The sequence below is a fragment of the Astyanax mexicanus genome, chromosome 9 (assembly GCF_023375975.1).
Source record: "Astyanax mexicanus isolate ESR-SI-001 chromosome 9, AstMex3_surface, whole genome shotgun sequence".
NCBI classification, from domain to species: Eukaryota; Metazoa; Chordata; class Actinopteri; order Characiformes; family Acestrorhamphidae; genus Astyanax; species Astyanax mexicanus.
The window spans coordinates 28,912,437-28,934,328 of record NC_064416.1 but is presented as its reverse complement, the minus strand read 5'-3'; the positions used below and the strand labels follow the sequence as shown (position 1 = coordinate 28,934,328).

At 37.2% G+C, this 21,892-nt stretch overlaps 1 protein-coding gene across 1 annotated transcript in view; it reads right to left on the bottom strand.

Moving 5' to 3' along the window:
- The window catches only part of rasgrf1 (Ras protein specific guanine nucleotide releasing factor 1), a 62,367-nt gene that overhangs the window by 32,882 nt on the left and 7,593 nt on the right, over positions 1-21,892 (bottom strand). Inside the window, exons 2-10 of the mRNA XM_007235681.4 lie at positions 10,638-10,744; positions 7,987-8,134; positions 5,884-5,976; positions 4,534-4,787; positions 4,079-4,158; positions 3,515-3,708; positions 2,300-2,409; positions 1,214-1,332; positions 518-678 (exon numbers count right to left, since the gene is read on the bottom strand). Coding sequence (XP_007235743.2) covers positions 518-678; positions 1,214-1,332; positions 2,300-2,409; positions 3,515-3,708; positions 4,079-4,158; positions 4,534-4,787; positions 5,884-5,976; positions 7,987-8,134; positions 10,638-10,744 — 1,266 coding nt within the window. The remainder of the gene's footprint in view (positions 1-517; positions 679-1,213; positions 1,333-2,299; positions 2,410-3,514; positions 3,709-4,078; positions 4,159-4,533; positions 4,788-5,883; positions 5,977-7,986; positions 8,135-10,637; positions 10,745-21,892) is intronic.

Genomic DNA, 21,892 nt, shown 5'->3' with positions numbered 1-21,892 from the left:
ATTTATTATTTATTTATTGTTCATTAACGTCATTGTGATATCCCAGTGATTCCTCTGTCACTGAGGACCCACATTCCTGCACATTTTATTGTTTTTGTAACACATTACCTGCTCCAGGACCAGTGTATATTATGGAGGGTTTTTTTTCAATAAGATTCATAAGCCAGAAGCAGAAATTTTTATAATTCAAATCGTTTTGAATCAAAAATCGATTTTGAATCGAATCGTGGCCCCCAAAATCGGAATCGAATCGAATCGTGAGATAGTAAACGATTCCCACCCCTACTGTGACATGCGCACAAACACATGCTACTATTATAACAGCAGACGATTTTGCTACTTGAGGGCCAGTATAAACAAAATGTATCTTCTAAATGTAAAGAGAATATTTTATTGTTTTTTTCTCCACCAATTTTTTCATATTATGCTGAACTGATTCCTCACCACTCTATTACAGAACTAACATACTTCACTTGAAGGAATGAAGTAAGAGACAGTAACAGAGGAACGGTCTCACCTTGGTTAGGTGCAACTTCCCCCCAGAGCCTCTGGTGCAGATGATCAAGTGCTTAGAGAACAGGAAACACTGTCGCTCTCCCTCCTTCTTCAGAGATAAGGAGCCCAGGCGGCCGCGGGTGATCTTCCCCTTCTCGCTCATGGGTACCTGGATAAGAGACCCTGGTAAAAAGAGCAGAGGAGAACAGAGAGTTGAAAGACATGTGAAGAAGCGATAGACTGAAATAAAAGAGAGGGTAAAATGAAAGAAAATGCTCCAGTCCAGGTATAATCCACAGGACTTTTACTATAGCGTTTCCTAACTCCGGTGCATCCTGAGGAGGATCTGTGACATTTCCCAGCACTGCACTGACTCACGGGCAGTCTGACTTGTAAGAGTGTGATTAGGTTTGGAAATGAAAGCCTTGCCCTGCACTTCAAGCACATGCTGTTCTTTGGAGACTGGCGGGGTTAGGATGGCCAATCCTTTGGGTTAATGCCCTCCTTTGTGAAATCAGAAAGAGAGGGGGAGCCCAGAGAGACAAGGGAAGGAGCGTGTGACAATCCAGGGTGACAAGAACGACAGTTTCAGAATAGAGGAGAAGAGCAGAGAATCCAACTGTGGGACTCTGTTCTTATCTGAAATCTGAGGCTCTTTTGTGGAGCTCTAGGCTGTTGTTGTGCGTTAGTGTGTGTGTGTGTGGGGGGGTGCCTTTACCTTGTCTGACGAAAGTCTGACTGGTGTCCAGGAGAATCTCACAGCCTTCCACAATCATGCGCTCGATGGCAAGGTTTTTCCTGATGTTCTCTGTCTCACTCACCTCATCATGCATAATTCTAAAGAGAAGACATCAAACAAAATGTAATAAATTTTACTATGTCAACACAAACATACAAGCTCCGGAAAAAATAACAGACTACGTAAAATTATAAGTTTCTGTGATTCTACCTAATTGAAAATCTCTGGAATATAATCAAGAGGAAGATGGACGATCACAAGCCATCAAACCAAACTTAGCTGACTGATTTTTTTTGCACCAGGAGTGGCATAAAGTTATCCAAAAGCAGTGTGCAAGACTGGTGCAGGAGAACATGCCAAGATGCATGAAAACTGTGATTAAAATACAGAGTTATTCAACCAAATATTGGTTTCTGAACTATTTATGAATTTGAACTTGTTTTCTTTGCATTATTTGAGTTCTGAAAGCTCTGCATCTTTTTGTTATATCAGCTATTTCTCATTTTCTGCAAATAAATGCTCTAAATGGCAATATTTTTATTTGGAATTTGGGAGAAATATTGTCAGTGGTTTATAGAATAAAACAATGTTTAATTTACTCAAACATATACATATAAATAGCAAAATCAAAGAAACTGATTTTCTCATTTTTTTCCAGAGCTGTAGTACTTATTATGTTATACTGCACTTTAAGGAACAGCAGTAATGGTTTACAATCCATTTTAACTAGCAGTTTATCCTTTTTAATAAATCTTTTCTAATTCAATAAAAATGAAAAAATACAATTTTATATAGAAGTATTCAGACCCTTTGCTATGACACTTCAAATTTAGCTCCAGGTCCTCCTTATTTTTTGATCTCTCTTAAAGGGGAATCTGTTTCCTGTGAATTACAGGCTACCCACTTATAGATCCTGATGAATCAGCTTATTATTATTAACCTTATTTATCAGAGCTGACACAACAGACTGTACTGAAAGCTGTAGTGAATATTAAAGTGTCTATATTTGACAGTGGCTGCAGTGGTAAAGGTGGTAAGGAGGGGGTAATAAAGGGCAGCCTTTACCTGGAGAGCTCTTCCAGCTTGGATTTGGCGTATTCCAGGCTGTTCCTCTCCACATGCTCGTGAGGCGTATGTGCCAGCAACTCATGAAGAGTCAATATATAACGTGGAATCTGCCAAAGAAGAAGGGATTACATGAAATGCTGTAGTGTGAGTCTTTTTTCCATACACTTTCAGGAAAAAAAAGACAAAAACAAGGCTAAACCAAATCATTTGTAAATATGATTTGTAAAGATTCATTTTTCTAGTGAGGACACTCAGGTTCTTGTTTTGTCCTCTGATATCTCAAGATGTGGCTATTACATATAATTTGACCTAAATTTAACAAAGCTGGCCATCAAAAACTAATTCTTATTAATAATGTTAGGGCCTAGCTAGTGTCAAAAGACATTTAAAAGAAATAGAAGGGGAGGAGGAAAATGAAAAATAAAAACACACATAACTAAACATAAAAAATCCATGCTCCAAACTAACACTGTCCAGTTGTTCCAGGGCCGACATAGCAAGCAGGACTGGATTAAATCTCTTCTGGGACGCTTTTTAAATGATAGCATTGTTTGCTGTAATATCCAGTTAAAAGTAGTGATAAAAAATAAATGGTAATAAACAAGGTGGCCACTGGTGAATTTGGTATCTACTGCTTAAAAAATGAATTTTAGTTATCCATCAACATGGCATCTGTTTATAGTGAAAGTCCTGCCCCTCAACAAAAAAGAGCCAATCAGCTCATTGGTAACTCTGTGAGCGAACTGGCACCAGTTGATCGTCCAATGTCAATCAAAAATGAGTAGATGTTGATGTAATATGTGCCAGCAGGTTAAATCAATTATTAATTAGTACAATTAAAGCAGTGGTGTGTATGAGTACTGTTGGCACAGTGGCAAAATTAGTGAACTACAGGTGTGACGGGACACAACGCATTTTAGACAGTTCAGAGCCCTAAAATATCACTTAAAATACATTTGTGTTCGAAAGTAATGTTGGCAAAAGTGTCCAGTTTTAGAGTTTTTTGTTTAGTTTTGTTTGTTTCTGCAACAGCTAAATGAAATGAGCGTTTAATAAAACACTAGATTTAGAGATTTAAAACCAGTGCATTTTACCTTAAGCAGTCACAAAAGGCCACTTAACCAAAGATTTAAGAGGTACAATGATGCATTTACAGCAAACCTGCTTTCTGTATGTGCTATACAGTGTTATGAAGAAGAAGTGAATAGTCACCTGGAACATGGGATAGGTAAGGAATGTCTCAAGAGTGCGCTCTTCACAGTCCGGCTTGGCCTCATACTGTTTGAGCAGCTTGTCAAAATCACGGTTCTGCTTGCAGTGTGCCAGAATCTGCAGGCTGTACTGGTGATTGCGAACAAACTCCTGATAGATGTTCAGCATGGGCAGCAGGATGTCGAAAAGGTCAGCTGGTGACAGAAGATAGAAAGAGAATAATTACGATAAAAGAACTGTAGTAAACGTACAGCAGATGACCTGCAGTAATCTGTATGTGTTAAATACAGCAGATTACTGTATGCATGTTTGTACATTCTTGGAGATACAGATCAATCTTCTTCCAAAAGTAAAACTGTAAGACTAGCTGTTATTTGTAGAGCATACTGGAAAAGTGGTTTAATGCAACTGCAACTTACTGCAGCTTAATAAACATAATACCAAATTTCAGATACTCTAAATAGCTGGAATAATTTTACATACAACATTTCTGTGTTGTAAATTCATATTTTGGAACCGGTACTATATGGTTTAGGTTGCCAGATCCTTGTAAAAATAACTTACCCAATACTAATGTTGGCCAACTCGCTATCCGTGCTTTTAAGCCTTGGTAGAAAATCTGGTGTAAAAACATGATGGTTTCACTGAAAACAAAAGTAAAAGAAAAAGAAAGAATTAATTAATCAATTAACACAGAAGCATCTCAAGAGAATTTAAATGAAATTAAATATTTAAATGATGAAACTATGATGGTTAATAAATACTTAAAACTATTTCTGGATTACATCAAAAACCAGACTTTTTAAATCAAACCATTTTTGTAAATAAGATGTTGATTGTGAAAAATCCTCAACACAGCATGATGTTTTTTTTTTAGATTGAAATAAGTATTGTATTATCTTTTTTTTATTATTATTAAGAGTCTTGTAAGTCAGTTGCTGATTTATCATGTGCATAGTCCTCTTTAGTCCACCTAATGTGATCAGGTATGGTTTTCACTTTTTCTTCAGTGGATCTACCTGTTGAGAAATATACTGCTGACGTCGTCGTGGGTAATAGGTGGCTTCTTGGAGCTGGCAGCCATGCGGAGCGGCCGGAGGAAGTTGTTGACGAGGATGTGTAGCTGCTGGACATACTCAGCCTCAGCCTCTAGCATACTGAAGACCACCTGGTTTCTCTTTCTCATGCTCTCAGCATGGGGCGAGCGGATGTAGTCCTGGATGATGGTCTTCCACTTTCTCCGGCACATCCAACCCCGCAAGAAGCTCTGCACCTGAGGAGTTTAGAATGGAGATATCTTGTGTAGCTGCTAGTACAATAACCGCAGTGGGTCAGTGCAACATCTATTAGTTACATTTTCTGACCATTTTAGGGTAAATTTGAACATAGAAACTATGAAAGTTCATTATTTATTTTTTCCCATTTATTTGGTGAAAAGGAAATAGATCTGTTTTTCCAATCTTTAGTTTTTCATTTCTGCCTTTTAGTAAGAGAAGTGAAAAAAATGTATGTTCTTTCTAATTTTTTTTGCATCTAACAAACTTCTAACTTTGCATCCAACTTTTTTTACAAGATGGAAAAATTTGAAAACCAATATATGGTGCAGAAATAAAAAATACAAGAAAATGGGACAAATGGATGAAAAAACATTTTATCTATACTACACCAAATGGTAAGAATTAAATAATAAAGAGGTTTTTACCATTCTACCATTATTTTCAAATTTAACCTTAAATGGTCAGACAATTGAATTGTTACACTGACCGCAGTATGGAGGTAATTATGGCAATCTGTAGGAGTTTTCATTCAGGCATGTGGATATAACCCTCTTTATGTGGAGACATTAGCTTTAAATTTAGCTCCATATTTACACTAAATCACTTAACAAAACTAAACCATTTAATTAACTATGCCTAAGAATTTTAATGCTAGAATAAAAAACAAAATAAAAAAATGTCTTTTGCAAGATTAAACTAACAATTATTCCTTTTGTGTGGATTTTGCTTTGCAAATTGTGAGCAGATTTGAATCAACATAAATCTTACCACATTTAATCTGGGGCTGCTTGACCTTTTTAAATTTCTTTAAACACAACACAAGGACAGGCATAGTGTAAAATGTGCCATGATACTAAAGCACTACAATTGTGAAGCTCACAAAGCTTCTGAATTTTAAGTCTTGAGATATACTCTGCTTTGACTTTCTACTTGACTGAAGATTAAGCTGTGTAATGCATTATTATACATTACTCTGTTATTAGTTGACCAAATAATTCTAAATGCACATTATTGATTGTGATTCCCTACTTTTATATCCTAAAAATGAAATGCATATATTATGATCTTTGTGTAGTGCAGAGCAAGTCTTACTTTCTTAATTTTCTTTATTTCCGAGTCGTCCTCACTTGGGGCAGCAGTTGGGTTGGTTTGGATCTTCTCATTGTCTTTGAGGAGTCCAGCAATCTGTATAAAAAAATAAATAAATAAAAACATGTTAAGATTGCATAGTAGCAGGCTGTTCACCACCATGTTCTATAGTCCTAAACATCTACTGCATAACTTTCTACATCTCTTGTTTCACAGATGTTCTAGTGTACACTCTTAAAAGTTTTTAAATTGTTCTTGACTTACAATTTCCACACCTATATTGTTTGGACCTATATTCTTTATTCTGATTTTTTTTTTGTTTGAAGCAAAATAGCAGGAATCCACACTCCAAAATTTGGATCAAAATTTTATCAGACGAAAAGGGTCAACTAAGATAAATTGAACTGTGGTTCGGTTTGTTTACCCTTTTTGTTTACACTATTATAAAGCTGAACAAGACAAAAGAACCAGTGTTGTGCCAAAATCTGTCTCTTCTTTGCAAGCATGAGCGTCACACATCAGTGTGGGCACAACAGGTAACGTTGGTGATTTCTGTTGGTGATCTTCTGCAACTGACTAACAGGCAGAATCCAACGCAATACCTGGAAAGGCCATTGGCTGAACAGGGCTGGGTTCCCCAAAAGGTTCTTAGAACTAAGATGATTTTTAGATGGTCAATGAAGCTTCATACTGAGCTTTCCCCCTCCATGTTAAGATGTTCTTAATGCTAAGATGCTTTTGGTAAACTGGGCCCTGAGTTGTTTTGAGGTTCAAAATATTATTAAAATGTATTTCATGCAAGTAATGTTTAAAACTTGTCCATCATTGCAACACCGGCTGTTTAAGAACATGCTTTTGCATGATTTTTTTTTATAGATTTAATGTTCAAGTTTAAAATCAGATTTAAAAGTTTCAAAATCACAAAAAAAAATTAACATAAGAATTGAATGAAATTCTCTCCAAATAACATTTTGACGCATTTCTTATTTAAGAAATGTAACAATAAATGACAAGAGTAAACAATATTCTTCTGAAAATTGTGCAGAATATTCACTAGGACTGGGAATCAAAATTTGATACAAAAAGGTGCCGACCGAAATTTCTCGGTACTACAGAGTACCGAAATGGCTAAAAAAACCAAGGTGCCCTGATGCACACAAACTCTATCGCTCGCTCACATGCTGTCTATTGCTTACATGGGCTGTCTCTCCCTCTCTCTCGATGTCTCTCCCTCTCTTGGGCTGTCTCTCTCTTGCTCAGTCTCTCCCTCTCAGACACAGTCTCCCTCACTTTGTCTCTCCCTCTATCACTCTGTCTCTCCCTCCCTTGCTCTGTCTATCCCTCTCTTGCGCTGTCTCTCTTTCTAGCTCTGTCTCTACCTCTCTCAAAATGTTGTATTGGTATCGAGTTTTCGCAGTCTACCACTGAACTGTACATTAAGTCTTGAGTAACAATAAACCAAATCTCTTCAAAGAAGCCATACAACATACTGACATCATGTTGGGGTTGCTTTCCAGCGTTCAGGATGGGAACGAGAGGGCGCAAAATTTTTAAATGTGTGATGAGGGTTTGCACATTCAATTCACATTCATGCGCACTGGAGACACAATGAAGGTGAGGGCTGCCCAATGCAGGCTGAGGTTGAGAGCTCCCATTTACCAGGGCAGCGACTGAAAGAGTTTATTATCATGTTACAGAGCAGGGATGTGACATGCACAATAGAGCCGGCTTCATGCATATTCAGCAAGCCATTTCAGTCCGAGCGCCACATTTGCACTTTAAAGTAAACTGACTATTTGATCTGGTTGATGAAGCATACAGCAGGGATAATAGATATATTGGAGGGCCGTTTTTTAAGAGAAAAGATGCAAAGAGGAGTGCAAAGTAGTCTGGGGACATCTTCCTGAGACGAATGCTCCTCTAACCACCCTTTTTATTCTCCTCTGTTTGAGAACATGCCAAATAATCGCTCATTCGACGAGAGGAATATCAAGGAAATCTTTAGCTTTGGAGAAGTATGGAAACTGTAGTGGTGTCACGTCAGGTAAAAGCTCTGCTTAATATTGAACAACTGTTACAGCACTCGCAACGGCAGCTTGATGTTACCTCGGATTTTAAACGCTCAATCTCGATCTCCCCATCCTCTATCTGTTGTCGAAGTTGCTTAGCAACTGTTTTCTCAGTCTCCACGATTTGGAGTAGATGGAGATACTTCTGCATGAGTGTCTCATGCTCCGTGGCCAGGTTTCTGTAGCTGCACACACACAAACACACAACCGTGAGAAACATTTTATTATATGGTCATATAAATATACGAACACAACAAAATATTCTCAAATAAATGTTTCTGTTTTTGTAAGAATCATCAAATCCACCCAGTACTAACGTCTCTAGCTTACATAATATTATACACTGTGTATGTTTGTATAATAATAAATGCATGCTAATATGATACACTCATGTTTGTTACATGAGACCACACAGAAAAACAGAAACAAGAACACAAGGAAACAAGGAAATGGGACCTTAAAATAAAGAACTGCTGCATGTCTCTGTAGACACAAACAGTCGTTTAGCACAGAGGCCAGAATGAAGCTCAGAATTAATGTCTTGATATTTCCCATTCTAAGCATCCTAATACACAAAAAGATCTGAAAAACATAAAGCACGCTCCTGCAGCTTTTCAGGACAGTACCCCAGAGGCACTGGCGAGAACCTCCACATGCTTAAAGAAAGAAAATAGTTAGCTGTGTCTACACCACAAGTAGGTCAGGTAGATAGACAGAATCAGTAAAGCATGTAGTACAAGAGACCGAAGCTTCAAGGACGTCAGTTGTGTGTAATACTGCGTGCGTGTGTGCCGAGGTGTTCCCCCAATGGAGACTTCTAACTAAGACCAACACTAAAAATAAACAACCCTCCCAATGGTCCGCAGAAGCTAATTATAGATAATGAGATGTGGAATAGTTCCTCTAATGATGACCAAAACATGCTGTTTTCAGCACAATGCGATGCTCAGCACAAGGCAGTTATTCTGTACATGAAGAAGTTTTATTCTGATTCTCTCATTGTGACTTTCTTCCCGTAAAGCTTCAGTAATAATAAAAAAAAAACATAATTTTCTTTATATCTCATATATATATACAAATAGACAAATGAAAGTACACATGAAAACCAACTAAGCAAGTAATATAGATAATAATATAGATAAGTGGGTACCTAATATGAACATTACAGTTTTTCTCGATTGTTAGTACTCAAATACTGGTACATGAGGCACAATCATCACAATATGCAATATGTATGTTCTGCTAAACCACAAGCACAATTCCCACATTACACTCAAACTGCAGCTATAAAACACACTTTTTTCAAAGCACTACACACAATTTTTTATGAAGAAAATCTCCAGTTTTCACAAGGAACACAACATTATTAAAAAATGTAAAGTTAATTACCCTACTATGCACATACAGCTCCGGAAAAAAATAAGAGACCACTTAAAAATGATGAGTTTCTCGGATTTTACAAAATTGAAAACCTCTGGAATATAATCAAGAGGAGGATGGATGATCACAACCATCAAACCAGGCTGAACTGCTTGAATTTTGCACCAGGAGTGACATATAGTTATACAAAAGCAGAGTGTAAAACTGGTGGAGGAGAACATGCCAAGATGCATGAAAACTGTGATTATTCTTTGCATTATTTAAGGTCTAAGATCTCTGCATCTTTTTTGTTATTTCAGGCATTTCTAATTTTCTGCAAATAAATGCTCTGAATGAGAATATTGTAATGTTGAATTTGAGAGAAATGTTGTCCGTAGTTTATAGAATAAAACAACAATGTTCATTTTACTCAAACATATACCTATATACCTATAAATAGCAAAATCAGAGAAACTGATTCAGAAACTGAAGTGGTCTCTTAATTTTTCCAGAGCTGTCACATGCAAACAACCTGTCACCTGTCAGGTTTTAAATTTAGCAATCAGAGCTTTAGCATGAAAGAGCAACAGGTGAGCTGAGCCAAATTTGAGCAGGTACACTGTAGCATTTATCATCTGGACTTTCAAAAATAAGAACAGGTAAGAAATCTACTTTTATATGCAGAACATATATATACATACAGTGCTGCCTGTGGACTGTTGTGTAGGACTGTAAAAATAAAATTTACTTAAACTATTTGGGAAATGTATTCCTACTGTGTGCTCCTACACTCTATTACATTGTTTTATTATTTGTACATTTGATTCTTATCATGAATGGATTTGCTACGCTAGGAGACATTTCCCTGCATCTTGGTCAGGAAAAACAGTACTTGTGATGTGGATGAGGTGTTGTGGCTAGATCGAAACACAGTTTTTATTTATTTTTTTAACTTTTATTTGTTGGAAATGTAGGTTGAGTTTGAGCATTTACAAGTATTTGCTTTCAATACCACTTAAATAAAGCTAAAATCCTCTGATATACAGTACCAGTCAAAGGTTTGGACACATTATTTGAAAATTTTCTGCATTGTAGATTAACACTAAAGGCTCTCATCACAATCTCCCCAGGAAAGGAAGAGCAAGATTTACCTCTGTGGTACAGGATAAGTTCATCAGAGTTACCAGCCTCAGAAACCACAAGTTAACGGCACCCCAGATAAGAGCACCCAAATGCTTCATAGAGTATTTTAGTTTGTTTAACACTTTCACAGTTATTACATGATTCCTTATGTATTCCTTCATAGTCTGAATGATTGAATGAGCGTACCTGGCGTGTGTTATTGCTGCCACCCATTCATCACAGTCCTTCACATCTTCAGTGCGAAGCTCCAGAGCTTTCTGATTCTCATGGTTGAAGCTAACTGTGAAATAGTACTGAAACACACAAAGAAGAAAAAAAATTAGTGAAAGACAAAATGAAACACAGTACAGTTCCAGAATCATGAATGGGGTTGAATTAAAATCTTAGTAAATTAAAAGATCTTTAGGAAAATCTAGTGAAAGTAGTGTGTACTGTAAATAGATTTAAATCACCTAACACACACATAACATAATGCAGAGCAGGGTTTAATTATCAGTCTTCTCAGTTTCCAGTGGCTGGTTATTAACAGTCTGAGCTTTATGCCTTTTCCCATCAATTTCTTTGCTGTTTCTTAGTATTATTAATTAAAAGCATGTTTCTGTCAGCACTCCCACTGGCAGGGGGTCCCATGATACAGCACTATGGCTTTAAGTGCACTTTGCAAGGATGTTAGACCCTCCATCTACAGTATCCTGTTCAAGGCCAGTCTTTTATGGCTTAAACCTGCAAATCCTTTTCCCATGTTAGTCAAGAGCTCTTACCATTGTGTCTTCACTACATTTTCTAAAAACAAATGTATAATAAACAATATTACCAACATGCATCACTGATAGAACACATTAAAGTACAACAAAGGTTTGCAGCTGAGCATTAATACAAGATATACTTTCTTACATAAATAAAGGTAAAGTTATGTAGGCTAAATCAATAAGAATATGTGGTGCAGCTAGGCTGGAGATATTTAACAGGACAAAGTTTAAAAGAATATACAGCTCTGTATAAAAATAGGAAACCACTTGTAAATTATGAGTTTTTTTACTTTACTAAAACTTTACTGAAAAACCTCTGGATTATAATCAAGAGTAATATGGATGATCACAAGCCATCAAACTAAGCTGAACTGCTTGAATTTTTTGCACCAGGAGTGGCATAAAGTTAACCAAAAGCAGTGTGTAAGACTGGTGGAGAAGAACATGCCAAGATGCATGAAAACTGGTTAAAAACCAGGGTTATTCAACCAAATATTGATTTCTGAACTCTTAAAACTTTATGAATATTAACTTGTTTTCTTTGCATTTGAGTTTTTTGTTATTTCAGCCATTTCTTATTTTCTGCAAATAAATGCAATAATGACAATATTTTTTATTTGGAATTTGGGAGAAATGCTGTCTATAGAATAAAACAACATTTTACTCAAACATATACCTATAAATAGCAAAATCAGTGGTCTCTTCATTTTCTCCAGAGCTGTATGTCTTTTCTACAATGTGTTTTTCTGTCCTCAAATTGTCCTTCTTTTTTTCAAATTGTCCGTGAATATGTCATGTTTATTTTTGTTCATTTTCATTTAATTATTTTTAAATTGCTATCTTTTTGAGATATTTAATTGCCATGAAAATTTTTATTTTAATACAGGTATCCAAACTAACATTATAATGTGTTTTAAATGTAAATGTATCATCCGACCCTATGGAAAAATAGAGATATTCAGAAACTCTTTCAATACTAGGTACTGTACAACACTGATGTGGAAAGCAAACTTTCTCAAAATGTCAACTATACAGTAAAAGGAAAACCCCCTTTTTATTTGTAATGAAAATCAATGTAAACAATTTTATTCCAAATAATTTCTTCTAGCCAATTTAGTAGTGCATATTGTATTACATAAGTACACTTTAAAAAGCACAACTGCCAACAAGTGAAGAGTCAAAACAATAAGGATTCAAGAGTTACAGTGGCAATATGCCTATACAGAGCAATCTGTAAAGCGTGTGGCATCTGTTAGATGAGGGGTCCCAAGGCTAGCTGTCGTCATCACCATTATATAAACACACTGTTATTAAATTAGACACTCCCAGACTCTCAGTCTGTCACGATTCTGGTCTGATGTCATACTCATTTTTTGCCAACACATGCCAGAATCGGCACGTCTACTGGTGCAGGAGTGCTTAGGCCAAGTAACTGACTGACAATGATCAAACAGTCGACAAAGAAAAGGTTGATATTTTATTTCCTCTCAAGGTAGAGACATTTGGTAGATGTTTCTTGTCTGAATGGATCTCACATACTATTATATTAGTTAGACTAACAGAGGATTGAAAACTGGAGTTTACAGACCGACTCCCTATAACCACATAACGTTCTACAGCATAGAAGCCACCTCACCATTATTTTAAAATGCACATCAGTAAATGCAAATGCAGTTTTATGTTAATATAATAAAAAAGTAATGAAACTTCGCCTTTATATTTGACAATCTTTCAGCGTTTCCTCTTAAGATTTCATTAGCGGCAGCAGGCCCACACTTCAACGCCCCTACAAACAGAGAGCCCCCCAAAGCCAGGTTTAATTTTATTTTTACACATTATTTGCATAGATTAAATTAAATAAATAATTTAGTATTATTTATCACATTTGTTATCCTTTTACAACCTCTGTAAATAACTAATTGTATTCCAGGTGAAATACAGTACCAGTCAAAAAATTTGGACACACCTTATCATTCTCATTTTCTACATTGTAAATTAATACTGAAGTCATCCAGACTATGAAGGAACTTCAACGTTTTAAACAAACCACAATGCTCTGTGAAGCATTTAGTTGGCTTTTATCTGGGGTTCTGATGAACTTATCCAGTGCAACAGAGGTAACTTGCTCTCCCTTTCCTGGGGTGGTCCTGATGAGAGCCAGTTTCATCATAACATTTTTGATGGTCTTTGCAACTGCACAGAAAGGGAACCATATAATATTATACTATAAAATATATATGAAAATGAAATACAATTAAATTATAATATGCAATTGCTTTTGTGAATTCAGTTTTTCAGTGTGTAATACTGCCCATTTTATTTCACGAGCCACCCCTAAACAGTCAAATAAATATGATAAAAGTGTTTTAAATAATATTAAATTTGTAAAAATTAGCTTTTACTTTGTCTCGTTGGCTTTAGTGCTCTCATGTCCTAATATCTAAGTTGCTGTCTTTTTCCAGTACAGTAGGTGGGGCTCAGCTACTGTTTCATTGGCTTGTAGACCCTTTCATAGGCTGGTTCATTGGTAATTTCTGATGAACAAAAGTCTCAATTAGTGTTATATGCAAGAAAACCTTAAAAAAAGGTAAGAGATGATGTCCATTGTAATGGACGCAGGGTCTGAAAGGGTTAATGAAAACAGATGACGTGTGTCTCTCTGGATACTCTTGTTTTGTTCTCATCTCACAGAGATGGTACCTCCCAAGCTTCCATTGGTTCTGCTGAATGAAGTCACTGAGAGAAGATCCAGATTCAGTGTACAAACAAACTGCTGCATGGATGTCTCATACTGGCTGATGAGATTTTAAAAGCAAGTGAAAACCTTTGATCCCCCGATCCGTCCCTCACAATGTCTCCTCAGAGACCTGGGGGGGGGAAACTTCCCTGTGCCAGAGATAGCTTCCAGTCCCAAGAGCAGTGCCATAAACCATGTAAGCTGGAGGCATGGTGCATTACATAACTGTATGCTACCTGTTACCTAGCAACACCTCAGTGCACTAGTGGCTAAGGCACTCTATGAACTTCCCCTCTCTCTCCATTTTAGAAAGGCAGACCTCAGCGCCGAATCCCCAACAACCTCCATTTCTGCTGCCAAGCAGACCTTTAAGATGCCTCAGCACTGTCAAAACCATTACATCACAGCCGTTTGCTTCAGACACTGGGATGTTGAGTAATTCATCTGCTGGAAGAAAGGGTTGGAAATGTATGTAATGCAGGGTGAAGGTGTGTATGAGGTAATATATTACTTAATAATAATTTTAAGATGACTTAGAGAAATACTATTGTGTATAATTTTGTGTGCAATTTAGAAATTACCCTTTATTTATTTAATTTACAGTCAAAATGGGCACTAAGTTTGAGTAAGGGCAATCTCACACCTGTAGTTTGTTTCTATGGTCTGGATCAGTTGATGAGTTTGTTTACTTGGAGAATTTTTTTTAGTTTACTTATAGCATAAACATAAACGCACCAAAATACGCACAAATAAACCACGTGAGCACATTGTCTCCTCTGACTGGTCAGAGCTGTCTGACGCAGGAGCAAGAAAATAAATCTAGCGAGAAGATTCTGTATTCCAGCCCGTATATCTGAGCAGTTAAAGTTGCTTTAACACAGTACGTTGAAACACTGCGCTTTCAAACAGTGTTTTTTTAATAGGACGTTCAGCGCAGATGTACATGTAGTAAACATAGTGGTGCAGCTGTGAGTAGTGAACAAAGCACAGACCATGCGTGTAAACAGCATGTAACAGAGACAACGTTTATTCATAGCTGTGGTAATTAGTTAGCTTTATCTGGCTAATATATCAGATTACACTGTGCCATATCAGCAGTTTAGCTCAAATAAAGGAGTATATTTAATAGCTGGGTCGGATTGAGACCGGATCACGTTCTCACCACCAGATTTCACTTGGGACCAGACTGAGACCACCTCCTCCAGCAGGCCTCGGTCCAAAAAGTCCGTTTTAACCAGACCAAATTGTGCTGGTGTGAAAACGCCCTAAGGGTGCAAATTCCTACCAAAAAATGTGGTCTTGGTTCAGATCAACTTTGTAGTGAAAGCACTTTTTTTTAGATGGTTTTGACTCAGACCAATTACAATAAGTTACAGCAGGTTATCTCTCTTAATAAAGCAATACTGATGCAAACATACAATGACGTAGATGCGGTGACTTCTGTTTCTACTGTACCTGTAGATTAACCCTTATTTACACACACCCTTATTTGTTCTGTGTCACAATGTCATTGTGTGGGTGAAGAGAGACAGCATTTAGCAAATCACCTCTTCACAAACTGCACTGTGAAGAATAATAACAGGACCAAATGTAAACAATGTAACAAACACCTTATTCTAATCTTGATGTGGACAAAAAAACTATTGGTGACATATGTGTTAAAAGCTGTGTAAAGTTCCTTACAGCACTCTACTTGTCTTTAATTTTAACTTACAAAGTTCCTCAGCGATACACATACTAAACTTCCTGAGAGCATCACAGGATAGTGTGTAAATCTGTTTTGGTTCATCTAACCTTATTTTTGTAGAATGTATGTGTGCTGGGTTAGTGATGGAGATAAAACACTAAACCAGCTCCTTTTAAAATTGTATTATTTGCTTTCACAGGTATGTTCCAACCATTTAACCATTCAGAGGCTTACATTAATGTTTTATGTTCTATGTAACTATTTCTGACCTGATTTCTATAACAAATTGTTAAAAATAGTTAGGAAATTATTGTCATTAATGTTCCCTCAGAAATGAACCTTAAAATATTTTCAATCATGTGCCCTTTAGCTTAGCTAAAGGAGACAATATAACAGTTTACTGTACTGCTTTTCCTTTTGCAGATGAGAAAGCTTAACTAAATTAGATGACAAATTCTTCCGTTGGAAAAGAAAAACTCCTGTTAAATATCTGTTCAAAAAGATCCAGTACATAAAAAGATTTAACTTAAAAAAAAAATAATAATAATAATTTGTGCACTCAAGAACAAAAAGGGAGAATTAGACTGTTAGAAAACATCTAAAATGCCATGCCCAGTTCCAAAACAAGACCAAACTGGCACATGACCAACCTTCAAAATACTTATAAATCAACACTTAACCTGGAATCAATGTAATGTTTCTTGTCTTATAAATATGATTCTATTGAATTGTGATCATAAGACATCATATATCTACATTTATGTGTTTAAAAAAATAACTACCGTATTTTTCGGACTATAAGGCGCACCGTATTATAAGACGCACTATCAAAGAACGCCTATTTTCTGCTATTTTTCCATACATAGGGCGCATCGCATTATAAGGCGCGTTAAGTGACACTAGAAAGGGTGCCTATATCAAAGTGAACAGGGGTGGCCCCATGTTTCCCTTCCCCCACCGGGGGTGGTCTCTTGCCGGTGGAGCGTCTCAGTATACAAATCTAACGTTAGCTCTTTCAAAGTCAAACGAGTGCTGGATATTAATCTACACAGATTCCTCTCCTGAAAACTGTTTATTTGGGTGAGTAACGTGCTTCAGTTTATTTACAGTAAGCTTAGATTTCCAGATGTCCACTAAGGCTTGCTGCACCAGCGTTAGCATAGCTATCCGCTAGCACGCTAGCTAGTCACCTAAACTAGTAAAGTTAACCCAAACTTAAACGACAGCGTTACACTGAGTAATCCTGCGTGTTCTGGTAAGACAGTGAGATATTAGCTAGCGATTCGTCCCCCGTAGCTTGTTTTAACACGGTAAACAAGCAGATTACAGGCTGATAAAACCACCTCTGAGAGAGTTAGCGCTTAGCATCTAGCTAATGCTAGCCAGGCAAAGCAGCACAGACTTACAGGCCGATAACTCACCTCTGAACGGTGAACGCTTAGCGATTAGCATCTAACTCTAATAATACTGCTCCAGCAGTATTAAAAGTGCTAAATTTTGAAAATACTGATCTCTGAACAGTGAAAAAGCTAGCTAGCTAAGCGGTTAGCATCTAGCTAATGCTATTGCTGCTCCAGCCTCGGAGCGGCACGGCTCTGCACGGAGTGTGTGTTTACTGCTCCTTACACCTGACGGGTAAAATTTAGATAATACTGATCTCTGAACAGTGAATAAGCTAGCTAATGCTATTTGCTGCTCCAGCCTAGGAGCTGCACGGCTCTGGACTCTGTATAGCACTGAAACTCTGTATAACGCTGCACGGAGTGTGTGTTTACTGCTCCTTACAACCTGACGAGTAAAATTTAGATAATACTGATCTCAGTGAATAAGCTAGCTAGCTTAGCGGTTAGCATCTAGCTAATGCTATTGCTGCTCAGCCTCGGAGCTGCACGGCTCTGGACTCTGTATAGCACTGAAACTCTCTATAACGCTGCACGGAGTGTGTGTTTACTGCTCCTTACAACCTGACGAGTAAAATCCATACAAAAGGCGCACCGTATTATAAGACGCACTGTCAATTTTTGTGAAAATTAAAAGTTTTTAAGTGCGCCTTATAGTCCGAAAAATACGGTAGTTACTGCTTCGTGGTTCTATAAAGGAGTGTACAATGTAGAATAAAAAGGGAGCATAATGTACAATTTATGAAATGTTAAAAAGTAAGACACTGAAACAAAACTGTAATTGTAATTATAAATGTTATCATAATTGTAATATCAACATTAATTCAGCTTTCAATATTTTGTATATTATTTAAAGTTGATTCAACCTTGATATGGCACTGGTTCAACCTTGAACAAATATTGAAATTCTGGGTGGGTATTTGTCTGTAACAAGATAGGAGAATAAAAAATGCTCCGAATCTAATGCATGACATATCATCTGACAAAAATGGTGTAAGCACTGTTATGGCATTGAGAATAGAACTGGGTTGCTGGTGTTTAATAATGATATGACTGTTGATGGAAGTACCAGGATGAATCGTAATGTGTATAGAGTTATAATTTCTGATCAGTTTGATGCTGATCAGATGCTGCTTGCCTGTACACTGATCACAAGAGCTTCTTAAAGCAAAGAAACTGATTGCTCTTAAATGGCAGAGTCAGTCACTTGACATCAACTACAACTGAGTAGCTTTTCACTTACTGAAGAAGCATAAAGACCCACAAACAAGCAGCAATGATAGACTGACCACCATCTCAAGGGAGGAGATTTAATATTTTGTGGCGTACATAAGGTCCACACTTCAAGTAATCAATGGAGAAGCATTAAATAAATGTATATATAAATGTGAAATTCCTAAACAGTTACAGCAATCTTTTTTTAAACAACTTAAATTAAAGCTGAAAGTCTACACTTGTCACAGTTCTCACTTTTCAAAAATATTCTGCTTATCCTGAGTTCAACAAACATATCATTAAATTTCCATTTGGAAATGTTGGTCAAATTTTTCCAAATTTATATTTTAAACACCTTTCACACTGTAACCCAAATGTCTGGATCAGTAATACAGGACATTTCCCAAACTTTATTCAACCAGCATGTATTAAATCCAAATCAGCCCATGTGTGAATAGAGAAGAAAAAAGCTCTGGAAATTATGAGCATATTTGACTACATAGTGTGAGGAAGTCATGTACAGTGTAATTATTAGGGATAAACCGATTTTGGAATTCTGGGCCGATGTCAATCACTATATATATAATTTACAGAGAGACTACACACCCTGGTAAAACTTTAGAAACAAATGTTACATATATCTGCCTTACATTTTAGCTTCTTTAAATAAACAGGCAAAATAAAACAATATAACTTATAACTTAAAAATATATAATAAAAACTAATTTAAATCAATAGGCTTTAAAGTAGTGTGGATTTTAAAATAGTAGTGCCAGTGTCAGCATGGCCCAATAGCATTGATTCTAAAAAAAAGCAATTATCGATCAATAGCGATATAATTCCGTTAATTCCGATAGCGTTTTGCATTCCTAATAATAGTACTCCTGTATCTACCTGTTGTGTAACCTTTTTCCTCCATGCTTCTCCAGCTCCTCCATGTGCTATTACAAGATGGTTTGCTGTGTCTCCCAACACAGTCTTAATAGCACAGTGGAAACACAAGGACACAGACCACTACATGGGAAGACCAGGACAGGACTGCAGAAGGGCATTAACACAGCAGCAGAACAGATATCTGCTCGTTTGTGTGAGGATGATCAGGAAGAGAACTACAACGTGATTCCATAAGGCTACAGGTGTGTATGTTGACTACATAAGGGTGGTTGAAGAGCCCGAGGCCCTCTAGTGGGACTCGTACTCGTAGGCCAGCATTGTGCAGCTTGATTAAAATTTGCCATAGAACAACAGAATCAGAAGGTCTATCATTGGTGCCCCATTTTGTTGATAAATAAGAGCAGATTCACACTGAGCACATGTAACAAACAAAAAAAGTCTAGAAAAGCCCTCCAGCATGACAAGTCTGGTTGTGGGTCAGTGATGATGAGTGCAGTTGTTAGTCCATGCTGGTGCAGTGGGTTCTGGGTTTCTCCTGGCACAGTCTGCCCGGTCTCATGTGGCCAGAAAGTGTAGTAGGCAGATTATGGACAATGAAGGCATTGATGCCACTGAGTGGCCCTCATGTTCCCCAAATGTGAAATCAATTGAGAAAACTTTATGTATCTTTATGTATCATTGCATCTGGCACCACCAGGAGTGTCCAGGAGCTCACTAATGTCCTCACCAATTATTTAGTCGAGCAGTGTAGTGAACATTATCTTACCAACAGACTATTAAGAGTAGGGAAGCATGAATACCGATACGATATCGTGTCTGATACCATGCTAATGTATCCGCCAACAAAGGCCCCGATACCAACAACTGATACCTAGTGCATATTGCTGTACTAACGAACAGACAACTTTATCAATCAAGCCTGAATCACATATACATATATATATATATATATATATATATATATATATATATATATATATATATATATATATATATATTCATGATCAGATCCACAGAATGAGAGATGGCACAAGCAAGTGAACAAGCAGAAGGAGCGAGAGAACTTAACTCTAAGTAGGTGTTCTCTTTACTCATTCGGAAAAAAATGGTATCGATGCATCCCTAAAAAAGAAACAACCGTGCAACCTACCCAGCAAACACAATCTTGATCAAATTTGGTACAAAATCTAAACATTTCTGCTCTGGCCCACAGTGGTCAGAGAGAGGCTAACCACAAACCCACCACATGTTGAACAACATGGACACTGTATTCAGTTTTCAAACTTTTCATTTATTTCTGTTGAAAAGAATATTACTATATATTACTGAAGAACATTGCGAAGTGTCTATTGGTACTGTAAATATTACGCTGCTATATTACAAAGAAAAAACACTCATTTTAACACGTGGGAATAAAATCATAAAAGATATTTTGTTCTTACAATGGTTTAGAGGTTTTGCGATAGAGGAGCAATGCATTCTTGTTAAGCTTGGCCACAACTGTGTCTCAGACATCATAAGCAGTGTGCTGTTCTAAATTTAACCATGCTAATCTGTAACACTCTCTGGGGTGAACAGTGGTGGTACGCTGCAATATCATAGCCAGATACAAGAATTTAGGTGTGCCTGCAGAGAAGCAATGTGGCAACTGTGCCATTTAGATGAGCACACTTTTTTCTGTGTTTACTGTTTTAATAGTGAATGAGCTCAGTTTCTAATTGTTTCTAATAAATTATGAATCAAAAGACACAATCAACATTCTACACAACATCACTCCACACACCACATCACATTCACTTAATCAATACTCAACACCAGTGAGAAATAGCAGCCAATCACGCATAGAGTACTCTCAACCGGAAACAACCTTTGACACTAAAGGCCCTGGTGTGCCAATCCATATCTGGACATACAGACATACACACACATGCATACTTATACACACACAAACCAGGGCAACCATTTTAGGCTAAACAACTCTCTTGAAACTGAAGTCTCCTGAGGAAACTCACACAGACGCAAAGAGAACAAGGAAACTCCAACCAGACAGGAGCTTGAACCCCAGTGCTGAGAGGCGAACGTACTAACCCACCAAGCTATTGTGCTGCCACAAGTACGGTACCTTAGAAGGAGCTTGGCTAGAAGGACCTACTGCTTGAGTGGCTCTGTTCATCTGTCTGCTTCTGATTTTTGTTCAATACATTGCCTCTTAGGATGTTTTCACACCTGCCCCTTTTAGTAAGGTTGAATCAGACTCTGGCTCGTTTTCACCCCTACTATGATTCATTTGGCCAGGTGTGGATATAGTACTCACACTCAGATGTAGACCAAAACAGCCACACTAAGACCCTTAAGACTAAGAATGTGATCTGACCTCGATCCGACTGAACTAACAGCTGTATGCTGATAGTTTAAGTTAAACAGCTACCACAGCCAGGCATGCTTTGCATTTAGCCCAGTACATGCATGCTTTGCATTTAGCCCGGTACATTAACAAGACAATTACTAGCTATAAGGAAATGGTTTGCCACTGCTCCATTAAATCAGTTCTAGTCCAGAGCAAAGGACGTTCTTCCTGTATTTACTTTCTTGGTCCCACCCAGACAGGTCTGACCAATAAGCAGCAAAAACATTTTCACATGGATTGTTGTGATGCATTTTGGTGCACTTAGATTTTTCTCTGTGTGAAAACAAACCAAACCAAGGGAAAAATGCTCCAAGTTAACAAACTCGGTAACTGATTCAGACAAGAGAAAAAA